This window comes from Pristis pectinata, chromosome 24 (assembly GCF_009764475.1).
Source record: "Pristis pectinata isolate sPriPec2 chromosome 24, sPriPec2.1.pri, whole genome shotgun sequence".
Lineage (NCBI taxonomy): Eukaryota > Metazoa > Chordata > Chondrichthyes > Rhinopristiformes > Pristidae > Pristis > Pristis pectinata.
In genome coordinates, this window is record NC_067428.1 from 9,860,542 (window position 1) to 9,878,078 (window position 17,537).

General features: G+C 39.4%; 1 protein-coding gene across 1 annotated transcript in view; it reads right to left on the reverse strand.

Moving 5' to 3' along the window:
- Positions 1–11,932, reverse strand: part of ubxn6 (UBX domain protein 6) — a 28,772-nt gene extending 16,840 nt beyond the window's left edge. Inside the window, exons 1-4 of the mRNA XM_052037675.1 lie at positions 11,777–11,932; positions 3,491–3,645; positions 2,107–2,165; positions 1,225–1,356 (exon numbers count right to left, since the gene is read on the reverse strand). Coding sequence (XP_051893635.1) covers positions 1,225–1,356; positions 2,107–2,165; positions 3,491–3,645; positions 11,777–11,859 — 429 coding nt within the window. The 5' untranslated portion in view covers positions 11,860–11,932. The remainder of the gene's footprint in view (positions 1–1,224; positions 1,357–2,106; positions 2,166–3,490; positions 3,646–11,776) is intronic.
- Positions 11,933–17,537: the final 5,605 nt, after the last annotated feature.

Below are 17,537 nucleotides of genomic sequence, written 5' to 3' on the forward strand. Positions count from 1 at the left end.
CATGACCAGCTATTGTGAGGTCAGCATTTATCATTCATATACACAACTCCTTAAATACACAAAGCTGACCTTTAATCAATTTCAATTGCCATTTCAAAGAGCCAACACAGACAGGTATGACGAGATGAATGGCCCCTATATGTACAATATCATTTTACAATTCTTGGGTAGTTTGGTGCTTTCATTAAATTTTTTTTGCAATATTCCTCCACATCTTAGCCATAAAAACATGTAGTTAGTTTTTCTTTTAGATTTTCAGGATTTGGCACTGGAAGATTACATTTATGGCACAAGCAATTACCTTTCTTTTACAAGTTAGTGCAATTCCCAAGGCATCCAGGTGGATAGATTTCTTAGAGCTACGATTCACTCATTTTCCTACAACCCAATAGTTTTGCTGGCTCATTTCTGAGGAATGGGTAGTCAACTATATAGATGGACTGAGTTTCTTTCAAGCCGACCCAGAAAGGTTAGCAGTAATACAAATCCATATTTGTCTGTCCATCAGCTTCACTAACATCTTTCTGAGTTATAAAGTCATTTTGAACTCTCTGTATTGGGTTATAGTACAGCAGCATATTTACAACATCTGTGTTCAGTTTGGGGTGTTACTTCACAAGCTCTTGCTGTTCCTAGGTATAGCATCCAAGTATCATGCACAAGTATTTATACAGAATCCCAGCATGCTATTTAACCACCAGGGCATCACAGTTGACCCTCAAGCTCATACTCACACGATGTGAATAAAAAATATTTCCTTTTGTCGGTGGTGGTGGGGAGTGGAGGGAAAAGGGTGGTCTCTGGATAATAACCCAACAGGGGCTCTGAGAGATTTTATTCTTCAGAAACACTAAAGTTAACCATAACAGGACACTGATGGGAATACTAAAACCCATATAACACACAGACCAAGGATCAAAAAGGGACCTATCCAGTCTGTGTTTACATATGATACAACTACACAGGAGTCAGGGAGAATTATTGTACCAAATTCTGCCAATACAGTGAGTTTAAATATCTTACTGCAAAATACATTTAATTCAATGTGGTCCACACTTGGAAATCTTAAGAACAAAAGTTTAAAATCTCAAGCCATTCCATCTGAGAATTGATGCTGTGATTGGGTCTCATAAAGGGGAAAAAAGAAAAAAGGAGCTGATCAAAAGATGGTTTAATTAATAATACTGCAAAGTATGAAACCATATAATCATATCTAAAACCTACCATAAGAATGGCCTCCTTAATGTGCACCTCTCTCACACTTTTGGATATCGAGGCATTTGTCAAAGGGCAGATAAAGTATACAGCATCAACAGAGAAACTGGTGCTATCTTCCTTCAGAGCGCTGCTGGGACCCTAGGATCACAATGAAAAAATTTTATTTTTTACTTAAAATTTAATGTTTACATTTCCCCTGTATCTGGGTATCAAATCTTTACTGAGGACAATACCATGAGAGTTAGAGTCACACCAAAAGTATGTACAACTTCAGAAGTCTTGTTCAAAACAAAAATGGGAGGATGGATGAGGGGTGTGCATTGCAAATTTCTGTCAATTATATGGAGTTTGCACATTTAGTAGGACACTCAACAAAAAAGCAGGATTTCATTTTACTATGAATTTATAAGCATTAAATGATGAACTTACTTTAAAAACCAAAATTAATCAAATAACATTATCAAAAATAACACAAAATAGGCTTCTACTGTAGCTTATTTTATGAGTCTTCGCAGAATCTGAACTGCTCGTCTTTGAATTTTAAAAAATCAAATACAACATTTTTTGGATGTAACTAGTACTGATGTGCATTTTAAGATGCTACAAATGTCTATGTTGAAACTGCATGGTACAGAGTAACAGGCTTCAGTACATTCAGGAAGCAATTGTATCCCAGCAAGTAAATAGGATAGCTTGATGCTAGCAAAATACATGCATCTCTTTCGTTTTATTGTTCAAATGCTATTCCCAATTAACTAATTGAGGAGTCTGAAATTTAAAGTTAAGAACTTTAAAAAAAGTAGATAAAGCACCATAACTCTGTCAAGGTACATTTTTTGATAATTAGCTTCCATTGGTACTCTAGTATATTATTAATGTAATACTTACCTGATTGTTTACAGTTTGTACTTCAGGGATTGTAGCTTCTGCCATCAGTTCATTCTTTACTACATTTAAAATAATTGAAAAATTCAGATAACTGTTTCACAAATATGATAAAACAAATTCAAATTTTATATGACAACATTAATACCAAAAGCATTGTGCAAAGCCGATGAAGCATTAGATTGATCATATAATTCCTAGCTCATTCAATGAGCAGGAAGCAGTTCTCTCACTTTCTCTCATAGTACAACAAATCGCAAGGGCCCCTAATTCTGAAATCTATACTGTGGAGTCTGACCACTTGGTGGCACAGTAGGCACTCAATGCTAAGTTACTGAGCCATAACCTGTAGCTAGCAAGTCCAAATTTGGTGGCATCCAACTTCACTCCAGGCATTGGGATGGTAACAGACTAAATGAGTTCCCTGACCTTTGCTCATGCTTTGTGAAACATGAGCATGGATCAGAGAACTCATTTAACCTATCTATCTAAAGAAAGATCCTGCAACACTTTGTGTTGCAGTGACCAGAACTCAATGTCCTACTGTAGTTATCACATGCTCAGAGCACTCATGGTTTCAAGCATGATTTCAGAGGTCTTGCACACAACCTATTTCATAACATTGAAATCTTATTAATTATGACATCACAGTTTACTAATCTAGCTGCTTTGACCCGTGACCAAATTTATCAATTCCTTGTTCAGTGGTACTTGCCAATTTCTAGATAAGAATCAGAATGCTTAACGTTAGCCTATTCAGGGCTTATTGTCACAGTTCATCTCTTTATGCTAATTTTAATCCAACATATTTCTCTTCCCCATCTCAAAGTACAACTCCTATAATATCCCTTACCTACATCCACAAACCTAGACAGCCACATAGCCCATAGACTGGAACCATAAGAAAATGAGTGGTGGTTATTATGGTTTTGAATGATATCATACTCAAGTTCTCTCCTAATAACAGAATTCCTAAATCAAACAATACTTCTGAGAGATCATACAGAAAATAAAGCACAAGATCATCCCCAATTCTATTTTGCATAGAGATAGCAATCACATGGTGAGAAACAGGACAAAACACAAAGGACCATACATTTCAATGTCTGCAAAATTCTTAAACCTCATATTTCCCTCACAGCAGCCACCAACAGCGATAACGTTGTATCTGCTAGCAATTTTACGCAGTGAGATTGTGAAAAATATTCACTAAAGGCATTGCAAGTTCAAAATTGTATAATCTTGCTGCTCTAATGCATTCATGCAGGAATGTCATAGCTCAGGGAAGGATATGCTTTTCTAAATCCTTGTGGCAGTCCTTTACTGATTTTAAAGATCTAAAGTCAACCACACAGCAGATTTTTATTCCTCTTCCATGAACACCTACCCTCATTCTTTAAGCTGCTCAGTCCAGAGGTGGATCGTCCTTTATGCTGTTTAACCTCCAGTCTAGATAAAGCCGCAGCTGCTGCCATCTGCGATTCTTCGGCTGGTGGTCTCCGAGGATTCTGTTGAGCCTTGGGTTTGATTTCAGTGGATTTCCTAGATTACGACGGAAATAGAATTTCTCATAATTTTGGGTGATGTTTTATGCTGGCAAGTGTCTGTTTTCAGAAGACATAAGCTGCATGTAATGAGTGCTCTACCAGAATATAACTACATGTGGTAAGACAAAAGTTAAATTTTCTAAACTAGGAATGAATTTGCTTTGAAAGGAAAAGAATCAGTCATCTTACCCTTTCAAGATTAATCCATCTCATCTACATTCTTCAGTTGTCTCTTGAAACTCTTTCAATAGTCTTTCCAAATAATCTGAGAAACTTGGAGCTTATGATAATAGTTCAATGATGCTGAAGCATCAATGTTCCTCAGTGCGAGATGCCTATGCTCCTTCAAGACTGCCAGTGCCCCAGTTTATTGTGCACCTTTTATGAGACTGCACATGAAAAGGTTCTCCTCAACTTACTTTCTTAGACCTAACTTATCTTTTCTTTGAAATGAAGCTCAATCTCCATGTTACTAATATCATTTCATGATGAATAATTTTCCTTCATTCAGTTTGTCAGTTAGGAGATTTGAGTATCTTTTTTCTTCCAAAGAAATCAATATAGTTTCCTTAGCCTTTCTTCATACTACAAATAAGCTTTTTTGTATATCTCTACCTCAGCAAAGGTAGTTATATCCTTCACACCAAGACAACTGCATGCTGAATTTCAAACAAGATCAGACCATTGAAACAACACCTTTTTAACTTGTGAACTGTCTGCTAATTCAATCCAGTAACATAAAAAAAACTGCAGCTAAATTCTGTCAAGTTTCATTGCTTTACCCATGAAAGTTCCCAGACTTCTTTCTCAATCAACATATTTTAGTGTTGATCTATTTCTCAGATGCTGTTTTGATTCCTTGCTCCTAAACTATTTATCTTACACATGGTTCATCAAACTATGCAGAAAAGTTGTTGCAAAGAAAATTTAGCAGATTATTTCAGGGGGAAAATACAAGTACGAGTGTAACTGAATATCACAGTGGATTACACACTGGACATTTGTGACATGGGTTCAAATCCAACACTTATTTGTGGTATGAAAGCATCCTCTGTCCATCAGCTGCAATTAAATGATTTTCAGCAGCCATAATTCACTTCATAAAAGCCATAGACTTTCTGAAATGCAAAGTGGAAGACATCACAAAGCCACCATAAGAGGTGCCTTCTGAGATTGCGGCACACTGTGCCACAGCACAGAGGGGTTTCACTCTGCAACAGGCTATTCTATATTTGACCTAGAGTGCGTATTTATGTAACTGGATGTTTGGACGCAAGATCGGTCTTATGGAGAGTGAACCCCCAGAAAGCATCTGGCCCAGATGGTATTGCTGGTTGTGTTTTAGATCCTGATGGGGGTATTTACTGACCTATTTTTTAACCTCTCCCTGATTCAATCCGAGATTCCCACCTGATTTAAGAAGACCACCATCATCCTAGTACCCAAGAAAAACAAGGTGACATGCCTGAATGACTACCTCCCGGTGACTCTGAAATGCTTTGAGAGGCTGGTCATGGCACACATTAACTCCAGCCTCCCAGAGGATCTCGACCCACTGCAATTTGCCTACCGCCAAAATAGGTATTTCGCAGACGCCATCTCTCTTGCCTTACAATCATCTCTGGAGCATCTGGACAGTAAAGACACTTATGTTAGATTATCTATTATTGACTACAGCTCCGCCTTCAATACTATCATTCCAAGAAAACTCATCTCCAAACACTGAGACCTGGGACTCAACACCTCCCTTTGGAACTGGATCCTTGGCTTCCTGACCAACAGACCGCAATCAGTAAGAATAGACAGCAACACCTTCACCACGATCATTCTCAACGCTGGTGCCCCATACGGCTGCGTCCTCAGCCCCCTACTTGACTCCCTATACATTCATGACTGTATGCCAGATTCTGCTCTAACACCATCTATAAGTTCGCAGATGATACACCGTAGTGGGTCATATCTCAAGTAACAATTAGTTGGAGTACAGGAAGGAGGTAGAGAACCTAGTAACATGGTGTCATGACAACAACCTTTCCCTCAATGTCAGCAAAACAAAACAGCTGGTCATTGACTTGAATTGGGGGGGGGGGGGGGGGGGGAACCACGATGTGATGCACATGTTCCTGTTTACTTCAACGGTGCTGAGGTCAAGAAGGTTGAGAGCTTCAAGTTCCTAGGAGTGAACAGCACCAATAGCCTGTCCTGGTCCAACCACATAGACATCACAACCAAGAAAGCTCACCAGCGCCCCTGCTTCCTCAGGAGGCTAAAGAAATTTGACATGTCCCCATTGACCCTCACTAATTTTTAATCGATGCACCATAGAACGCATCCTATCTGGATGCATCATGGGTTGATTTGGCAACTGCTTTGCCCGTGACCACAAGAAACTGCAGACAGTTGTGGACACAGCTCAGCACATCACGGAAACCAGCCTTCCCTCCATGGACTCTGTCTACACTTCTCGCTGCCTCAGTGAAGCAGCCAGCATTATCAAAGACCCCAACCACACCAGACATTCTCTTTTCTCCCCTCGGGCAGAAGATATAAAAGCCTGAAAGCACGAACCACCAGGCTCAAGAACAGCTTCTATCCACTGTTATAAGACTATTGATCAGTTCCCTAGTATGATAAAATGGACTCTTGACCTCACAATCTACCTCATTATGACCTTGCACCTTATTGTCTACCTGCACTGCACTTACACTTTATTCTGCATTCTGTTATTGTTTTACCTTGTACTACCTCAATGCACTGTGTAATGAATTGGTCTGCAAGAATGGTATGCAAGACAGGTTTTTCACTGTACCTCGACACATGTGACAATAATAAACCAATTCCAATATGGAAAGAGTTCCATCTGCAACACTGACATCCTTTACTCCAAAGAGCATAAAGTTTGAAAAAAAAGCACGTGCACAGACCTCTCCATGAACAGTACACTATGCAGTGTTTAAAAATAGTTGCATACAAGAGATTTTAATCCTGTCATGTTTGTGACATTGAGCCCTGCTTTGGTGAGATCACTGCCTTGCTCCCAGCTGGGTATTTTTTCTCTGTGGACAGATAATTTCATCATGAGACTCCATTCCCATCAGCTGAGACAATCAGAATGACCTATGCATCACTCTACTAAGAAACATAAAGCATATAGTCTACTGGGGCTTCTGCTTTCAGCATTAACACAAGATGGAAACTTATTCCGTAAGACAATCCCAATGGCTCGGTTAATATCAAGATACCTGGACCCATGATTCATACTAAAGCTTAGGACCACATCAACCAGCTCTGGCATTTGGATGTAAAAGACACCAATTGTAGTCTGACAAATGAGCATTTTTCAAGGAGGAAAGAAAGAAGCACATGAAAAAAGTCACGATATTCCTTGCTAATTAGGCCAGGGATTCTGCTGTCACCTGTAACCCTTAACTGCAACTGGAAGTCAGCTGACTCAGCAGAAATTGGGTTTGGAATATTTCTGAGGTGTTTAGCTTAGTTGTACAATACCCTTGCTGGCAAGTAGCATAATTCATCCAAAAGAAACTTCAAGAAAGAAAGTTATTTATAGGAAAAGGAAATAGGGCAAATTAAGTGGAATACAGTGAATGCACTAAATATTGAACACACATGGGATACAGTGATAAATTGTCTCTCAGCAATGAGAAGTTGTCATATAACTTAATCACAACCCAGCAACACCTGCTGGAAGTGCACAAATGAAGATAAAGCAGATTCTGATTGGATATACCTAGGAATTACCCAGTCTAATAATGCTCACTGGCAAGGTGACATGTCCAGCTCTGGTGAATCCTGCTAAGAAGTTTACAAAATAACATTAGCCTGGATTTCATGGAGTAATGAAGTGATAACTATTAATGTTTGCCACCATAATGCCACAAACTTTACAGCAACTTCTACATATGTGGATATGAAAATCTGGAAGTTAATATCAGCAGTTTGCTACCAGTTAGTAAGTAATACTCTAACATGGGATTTCTTATTATCTAAATGCAGAAGAGGGAACTTCTTTTCCAATCTTTTTATATTATTTCAAAAAGAAAGCAAACGATCATTTTGTTAAATTCTTAATTATTATTAAAACAAAACATTAAAAATATTAAAAGGAGGAAAAAGAAAGGTTTAAATCTAAAAATTAATTGGATAATAAAGCAAGTAGGTAGTCAATCAAAGGAAAAGCACTGTGTCTCTTCCGCATTTCTTAGCTTCTAAAATTAAAAGCTAGTTCAAAAATTCCTCAGCCTCTTGGACAGATTTAAACCATTTGCGAGATTTATCAGGTAGTGTAATTCTCAACCTTGCTGGGAATGATAATTGCTTTGATAGAGATGAGCCATAATTGGTTTGTAGGTCAGCCTTTCTTTCATAACTTCTGGAGTGTGATCTTCAACTATTCGCAACTTCCATTGTTTAAATTGAATCATTCCACGTCCACGAGCGGTACGAATCAAGAGTTCCTTGACATTGACATAATGAAATCTCCACACTACTGGCCAAGGTTTTTGATCCGGAGCAGGTCTAGATCTCAATGCTCTGTGAGCTCTATCCAGAATGGGCTGAACAGGGAACATTTTGGAACCAAACACATCAACCAGAAGTTTAGAAAAGAATTCCGTTGGGTTACCAGTCTCAGTGTTCTCTGGAAAATTGATGATTCTTAAATTTTTCCTCCTGCTGCATCCTTCCAGGTCGATGATCCTCTGTTGTTGCTTTTCCAGGTTTTGCTTGGTCGTAATTAAGGCTTTTTCAAGTGAGTGGAGTTTGGCATCTCTCTCTTTACCAGCTCGGTCGAGTTCAGCAATTAGTTGCATTTGTTTGGCATCTTGCTGGATAAGAGTATTTTGTTTGTCTTCAAAGTCCTTTAAAATGGACTTCAATTCGGTAAAGCTCCGGTTAAACTTTCTATCCAGGTTAGAAATAGCTTCCAGAGTAGGTTGGTCTCCATTATCTTTACCATTAGCTGATGCTTCAGATCTGGTGTTCATTTTAACAGTTAAAAATTAAAATTAAACTTGTGCCAGTATTGTAAAAGACTTATTAAAGAGTGGTAAATAGTAGATTGAAAAGTGCTTGGACCAAAGCCAAGTTATGACTTAGTCCATCAAGCGCCACCAACAGACTCCCCTTAAAGAGACAACTTCGGCTAGATGTCTGACCCTTATGTAAGGAATTCAATGTACAATTCTTCATCACATCCAACAGATGCAGAGGTATTCCTATCAAAGTGCAGGGGCAGGGAATGGCTGCATGAGCCTCAGTAAAGTGCTTGACGTTTAAAAACGATCTTTCAGTTGTAATTTTAAACCAAATTATTTTAAAACCTTTAATGCGAGCTTCACATAGGTGCTTGGAAGTATAATCTTATAAATAGACTTTAAAAGCTATGTTAAAATTTATATTCCTTGTTTATTTTGATTTTTTAAATTTCTAAAATAAAAATTGACATCCAAAAACATTATGCTTGTTTTTAAAAGCAGATCTGTGCCTTTTACAGTTCCAGTACAGCCGACTGTCAATACTTTCTTCTGTTTATGACAGGAAAAGTTTTGGCCCTCGGGATGCACAGGACCTCATGACAGTGAAGTTCCCAAAAATCCCAACAAAGGGAATGTCAGGAATTCATTTATATAAACAAAGTGGCAGCTCTCAATAGTGATCACAAATTCCAATTGTGCCACTCAAACTCCGATCTGGAAGTTATTACTGTACTGAAATATCACACAGAGGTCAATAAGGTCTAATAGGGGAAAAATTCTGAGATGCACACTTCCATAAAAGGAACAACAAAACTACTTAGGCTCTGTATCACAATCACAGCTGTTTCAAGACAGAACAAATAAAAGGCTGAAACTCAAGGTCAGCAACAACAAAAGCAAGTCTGAGACTGATCCTTGCAGTCAATAGTTAAGGACCCAGCAGGCCTAAAGTTAAACTTGTGATAATGGAGGCCGAGAGGTGACCGATATATGTATACAAAATTATGAGGGGTACAGAGCCAGAGTCTGTTTCCCATGGCAGGGATGCCTTAAACTACAGGGCACAAGTTTAAGGTGAGAGGGAGGAGGTTTAAAGGGGATCAGAGGGGTATTTTTATATTTAAATACATAAAATTCTGAAATGACCTGTCAGTGGTGGAGGAAGAGGCAGGAACAGTAAAAACATTTGAGAGGCATCTGGACAGGTACCTGAATGAGGAGAGCATAGAGGTATATGGAATTAATGCAGGCAAGTGGGATTGGTATAGATAGGTGTGATGCAGTGGGCCAAAGTGGTTGTTTCTATGTTTTACAACTCTATGACATAACTAAAAATAGAAAATGCTGAAACTTCTCAGCAGATCAGGCCACACTGGCACACCAAAGAGCTTTAACATCCCAAGTCAGTGACATTCATCAGATCTATTCTGATGGCTAGTCGTTGATTTGAAAATTGTGTTTCTCTCTAGCATTACTACCTGACAAGCTGAGCAGTTACAGCATTTTCTGTCTTTATTTTTCAGCATTTCCAGTCTGTCAGGTTTGTATCATACTTGTGTCATACATCCTCTGCCTAATGAATGCATATCTCTTTTGTTCCACTGACTGATATTTTATTAATGATTAAACTTTATTAAAAACAGGGAGCCACTATATTTCTCTAAAAACATTAAGTAAGAGATCAAAATAATTTATTTCTAATTTCTAGATCATCAAAGCCTAACTTTGCATTAGTCACAACTTTGTCATAACTTTGCATTTTGCCAGTGTAAAATTGATGATTAAATTTCAAATGCAATGCACTGACTGTAAGTCACAAGATACCTTGAAGCCATGAAAGCGGCTGTATACATCTTTCCTTGCTGTAATAGGGCAAAGCAAGTAGGTCCCCAACAACTCTTGTTTAAATTAATTTACATCCAAATTGGCCTTACATTTTTTCAAGCAATCTGATACCACAGCTACTTAGTATGACCATATGGCTTACAAAGCAGCTAAAAGATCACCCAAATAATTTCATGTCAAAAGTGGTCAGATCAACCTGCTGCTATTAAAACACAGAACAGTACAACACAGTACAGGCCCTTCAGCCCATGATGTTGTGCCAAACTATATAAACCTTATCCACATTCTATCTACCCCCTTCTCTAACACCTCCCATAACCCTCTATTTTTCTTTCATCCATATCTAAGAGTCTCTTAAATGATCCTATTGTATCAGCCCCCTCCCATTGGGCAGAAGATACAAAAGCCTGAAAGCATGTACCACCAGGCTCAAGAATAGCTTCTATCCCAGTTATAAGACCATTAAACAGTTCCCTAGTGTGATAAATTGGACTCTTGACCTCACAATCTACCTCATTGTGACCTTGCACCTAACTGTCTACCTGCACTGCACTCTCTCTGTACCGTACCACCTTATGCTGCTACTCTGTTATTGTTTTTACCTTGTACTACCTCAATGCACTGTTGTAATAAACTGATCTAAATGGACAGTATGCAAGACAAGTTTTTAACTGTACCCCAGTACATGCGATAATAATAAACAAAATAACGTAAATTAAATTGGTAAATTGAAGTTTATGTTAACTTATGTTTGTCCTGTATGAAATGTACTGTGTTGCTGCAAAAAGCTAATTTTCATGGCATTCATACCCTGGGTGTGTACGTCTATAACAATAAACTTGAACCTTTCTTAAGCACTGATTGAAGAGGGGAGGGGCTAGGTTGGTGGTGGTGGTAAAGAAACTCACAGGGAGAAATCCTCACCAGACGGCCCTATGAAACAGCCGTTAGTCACAACAACCTCCGTGATTTAGAAAGCAAACGGACACTGGCAAAGACTGAGAAACAGAGAAACTTGAATGTGGAAATCTCTACGTTGCTCGTCTTTTACGGGAAAGCAAAGTTGACATGTTCCCACATACGCACATCTGACGGTCCACAGTTGTCATCAGAATAAATGGAAGAGTGGGAATGATGCAAACCGAGGAGTTAGTTGACAACTGCCGAGCTGCGAGCCCTTTTCCAAGGGAGGCGATTTAACTCCATATCAGAGCACCAGACTCCAGGCCCCCGCTCTCCCTCCAGCCCATCCATCAACCCTCAGCCGTCTCCGCATCCCCTCCTCACCTCGTGTCCTCGGTCAGGACGTGCCCCGGCCCCATGCTTTTAAACTTTAAATCCCGCTTCAAGTCACCGAAGAATTTCTTCATCTTTGCACCAGGCCCGGAACCCACGGTGTTTCATCGTCAGAATTCCCCCCACCCGCCACCCCGCACCGGACCGGAAAGGCCCAGGCCGGAAGCGAGCCATTTCAGTGCAACACCCAAGCGGTTGCCAGGGCAACGAAGCTCCGGGGCCGCGGAGGCGGCGGGACGGGGTGAGTGTGGGAGGGAGAGCCCGAGCAACCAGCCTCGGCGCCGGAGGAAGAGAACTGCAAAACTAAACATATAGCGTAAAAGCAAGTGATAGAAAAAAAAGGCAACGCACAGCAAACTGAATCTAGGTGGAGAAAAGACAATTTGCAGCCCAGGTTATGGTCCTTAGACCTTCTCTTATGACAGGGTGCCCCTGAGACGTTGGCATTCCCTTTACACTGTTTTATTTAGACTATTGGAGACAGCGGAATAGGGATGCCAACAATTCGAGACAGGTTTTAACCATAGAACAGTAGAGCACAATACAGGCCCTTCGGCCCACAATGTTGTGCCGACCTTTAAACCTCTCCTAAGACTAACCCCTTCCTCCCACACACCCTTCTTTTAAATTCCTCCATATGCTTATCTAGCAATCTCTTGAATTTGACCAATGTACCTGCCTCCACCACCACCCCAGGCAGCACATTCCATGCCCCAACCACTCTCTGGGTAAAAAACCTTCCTCTGATATCTCCCTTGAACTTCCCACCCATTACTTTAAAGCCATGCCCTCTTGTATTCTGGACAGGAATCCTTCAAGGTTTGAGCTCTAAGCATCCTATCCACCCTAGTTTATGGTCATTGAACAAGCATGTAATATTAGAGAAACAAAGGACTGCAGATGCTGGAATCTGGATGAAAAACACTATGATGCTGGACGGATCTCCACGGATGCTGCCTGGCCTGCTGAGTTCCTCAAGCGTGTAATATTACCAGACCACTATGAAACCGCTGTGAGTCACATCAGTCACAATCATCTAATCCGTAGGAAGTTATGTACTCCAGCATTTTCTGTTTTATTTCAGAATTTCTGGCATTTGCAATATTTTGCTTTTAGATTGATTCTGGGGTGCAGAGTGTAGCAGTGAGAATGAGGCAAACTGAAGTTGGTCATTGCAGAGTCACGGAGGCTTGATATGGGAAGGGAAGGGGCTCCTTCTGAATAGGATCAGGAAAGTGATTGTCGAGAGCAGGACCTTGGTGGACCTTGTTTTCTCAGAATTAGAACTAAAAGTTACATACAGACTTGAGTTCAGGAAAGTTAACTTATAGTAACTGTGTATGTAAAACTTTATCTGGATAACACTGGGTCATAATGCTGGTTGATCTAGGTTTTTTGCAATATAATAGAAGATCCTGTGATCGGCACAAGCTCAGTGAGTCAAAGGGACTCTTGCAATCTTGAACATTGTATGAAATCATCTTGCATAATGAAAGAGGAAAAATATATAATGCAATATATATTTAAAAAGCTATTATATATAACTATAATATATAAAATATGTAATGTGATTTACCTGTCCCTGAAGTCTGCCTTTTTTTACTTTACAATACTGTAGTCTTCAATGGGTATGCTATTACATTTTGAAGTAAACTTTATGGACAATGTTCCAGATTATTCAGAAAATGTATATAAAAGCTGAGCTTTAATAACAAAAAAAGAATCGCTGTTCACAGCTCTCTCGAGTCCAAACATTTCCAATTTCATTATCTGGAAGTTAGACACCTCTCCTCCCTGTCTACCCTCCCTCCCGCACTACCTCACAGCATCAGGTGTATCTGGGAATCCTTCAAATTCACACACTCATGTCTGCTTCTAACAACGAAAAGATCTGGGATGTTGTGGGCGTTCAGCTGCACTCCACTGTCATCAGCTGAAACTCAAATTCCTTTGTTCACTAGTTTATTTGAGCACATGCAAGGAAGACCTCCAGATACAAACCTCCGGGTTGACTTAAAATTCACATCTCACAGAGTGATTATTATGTCCTAAAACATAAATATATGTGACATATATCATCCAAATCTAAGGATACACATCATAAGCATTTTCTTGATCAACCTGAGAGGATATCTCTGCCCCTGGTCATCTGATCATGACAATACATCCCTGCGAATGTCATTTGTACTCAGAAGGTGGGGGAGGGTGATGGGCAACAACAAAGGGTGATGAGTTTGGGGTGATGGGGTTATCTGCTATCTAGACTAACTTGTTCTAATTCTCAGTTCTGATGAAGGGTCTCAGATATGAAATGTTAATTGTTTCTCTTTCCACAGATGCTGCTTGACCTGCTGAGTTTTTACACCATTTTCTATTTCTATTTCAGATTTCAGCATCTACGGTGTTTTTTTAATTTTCATTTACTGGTAAAGCTGCATCATGCTTTACTTGGAGCAATGAACGTCAGCATGCACAGATGATGTGTGAATGTGAACAGGTGATGTGAACTAACACAGGGGTAGAAGACTTCTGGATGTCCTCAAGTTTATGGAAGCTAGATCAGGGGAAGCCACTCAGGAGTATGATAGAATAGTCAAGTCTAGAAGTAACAAGATTATAGTTGAGGTCCTAGCAGCAGTTGAACCTGGTCAGAAGCTGATTCAGGCAAAGTCAAAGAGGTGGAAAAGGCAGTCCTGGTAATAGAGCAGATTCTCATCTCAGAGTAAAACTCTGAACCAAAATTGCAAACATTTTTAATTAGCCCAGGTGGCTGCTAGTAGCAAGGATGGAGTCAGTGACTTGGGAAGAGAGTTAGTTGAAATCAAAGAAAATCTTCTCAATATTTTGTTAGCTGGAGGAAATTTTCTGTTCAACTAGAATTGGATGCTATTCACGACCTTAGTCAACTTAGACAGTGACAAGGTGATGGTGGTATGCGTTGCCAGTGTACATTTGGAAACTTGTTTATCCAGATGATATTGCCCAGAGGCAGCAAATAGATGAGAACCAAATATTTCTACTTTTAATTGAATAAATTGGCTCAGGCTTCAACAAATTAAAACATGTAGCCTTAATCATCTGTTAAAGTATCAGTGTCAAGTTGGCTCAAGTGGTAGCACATAATCTTAGAATTCTAACCAATTGCATTGCCACCAAAAGTACTTCAAATGGACTGCATTGGCCAGCTGGTTTCCAAAGTTTAGCCCTTAGACCTCTGCTATTCATAATATGTATGAGTGAAATTAGTATCAGGAGAGGATTGTCAAGGTTTCCCAGTTATGCCAAATTGTGTGACAAGGGATACAGCGAATATCAATGACTGCATGTGAATAGTAGTTGGCAATTAAAATTGTATATTATTTTGCCAACAATATTTAAGAATTAGCCATGTTTAAAAATGATAACCAAAAGTAAAACAATTTTTCTTGGGTGTTCTCAGCTATTCCTTTTTTAACTAAAGATTTGTGCAGATCAAAATTAATAAAGGTTCGCACTGTGAAACTAACTTCTTGCTGTTTCAGACGCTCAGTCAAGCATTCCCAGGTGATGAGCAACATTGTTAAATATAAAGACAGTTACACTGGCTGATGTAGAAGCTCCCTCAAGAATTAAATACAGTCTAGTTGGTGAATGACTCCATTGGGAGTTGGCATTGGTTGAAGATAAAGTTTAGATAAGCGTGAAAAACATTGTAACACTTAACTGTGGGAGAGGTGCAGTCTGCAAACCCTCCAAGTGGCACATGATAGCAGCTGAGCCCAAATCACTAGAGAATCAAAGGACTGAAATCAGAACAAAGGAATGCAAAATTAAAGGGAGAGTAACAAATAATTATAGATAAGACAGAGGCAAGTTTGTTGTAAAATGTTAAATAAAACAAACATTTTCGATGATGAGTAAAAGAGACAGTAAATTATTCAATATGGATCAGTAATTGGGCTATCATTGGGCCTCAAAAGAGAATAACTGAAAGTGGAAATTACTAGATAGAGGATTTCCATAGATAATTGCTGAGGGATACCAACATTACAAATAGGGTTACATGATGCCCAGCTTCAGAAAGGGTGATAAGGCAGCAATAAACCATCTGTCTTCAAAAGAGAAGATGATGCCGAGGTACTTGCTGTTGATGCTGAATTTGTGATCACCAAAGTGAATTAGGATCTGGCTCTTGCTAAAATAAGAGATCTTAAAACATATTAGGCTATTGATATCAGTATTACTTATCAAAGGTGCTGAAAAAAACACCAGACCCCTACTTCACTGGTTTAGTTGAATCTGGGATTTTTCCCATTGATTGGTGAAAGACCTGAATGAGAGTTTCTGTAACAATGTGCAACACTTATCACAAAGTATGTCTCTCACCTTTGTGTAGAAATTGGTGCAACTGAACTCATCTGTGATTATCCTCTCTCCACCAGATAAGATCAAACTGTGTACCCCATTCTGTAGAACAAATCCCACTAAACAGAAATGCTACCAGAAGATCCACCATTAAACAAAATCTCACAGACTCCAATACTCCATAAATTAGAAGTTGTAAGAACTGCAGTTCCCACTGAGAACAAGTTCAGCCTTTCTTGCTCCACTCCCATTGCTGAGCACAAACTGGGGCAGATTATGTCCCCTGCTGAACTGAAGTATCAGTCCCATCACCACTAAAGCAAAAATACATATATACTTCTGTCCCTTTCAGCAAGTAAATTAACTTCACACCTACTCATGAGCAATATCTTTCTCTCACCAGTTTCAGAGGAAAATCTTGTGCATCTCCCAGCCTTCTCACATGCACTAGGGTTAGGGAGGAAAAACGTGCTCTTCATGTGGAGAAGTAATTACGTTCTGCTCAGTACTACAGATTCTTTCCGGCGAGAGGGAAATTAACTCTGGCTAAATAGCAACAGCATTTCCCATCCAACAATACTTCATCTCATCTAATTCTCTTCCTCCTCTCCTTTCTTTTCTCATCTTCATTCCTCATACACTAAAACCACTCATGTCCTCACCTATTTCACACTCTGCACCCACATTCCCATGATATGGTTCTATTCTCCCTGTTCACCCTTTTCTCTCGGCTATCCTTCCATCACCATTATTTCCCGTCATGTTATCCCATTAACTTCTAACCAGCTTGACCTGAATACTAGATTTGAATTTTTATGAGATCAATTATAACAACTTACATCTTTAACACTGTGAGAGTGAGACATCAAAGAGATTAGGGACATCATACCAATGTTTGGAACTGTGGCATTACTTCAGGTTATCTGCTGAAACTCTCAAAAATATCTTTCTCACCTTTGGGCTGGTTAATGTCCCATCCTACACAATGTAATAATTAATCCAAAACTGTACCACCTTATACCTTACACACCATGTTTTAGTATACAGATCTACCCTCATGGACCCAACAATGGCTCCCAGTCTTCCAGATCTTCCAACTTACTTGTAAAAGATAGCTGGGAACGCAAGGGTTAACGACTGGCAGTGTAAGAGTTAATAGTATGAAGTCCCTCTGTCAGAGCAGAAGGAATGTTAACACAAAGTTCACAGAGTAGAAGCAATGCAGAGTTCTAGGTGGTTGCAGAGATGAAGGAGGTTACTGTGATCAGGAAAGCCGAGGCCATAAGGGATTTAAACACAAGAATGAGAATAGTATGATAAAGTCAACTCGTGCTTCTGTAAAGAATCAGACAACAGCAGAACCAAAGAACTTACGATAAATGCTTTATTAGCTTTCGCTAGCAGGAGT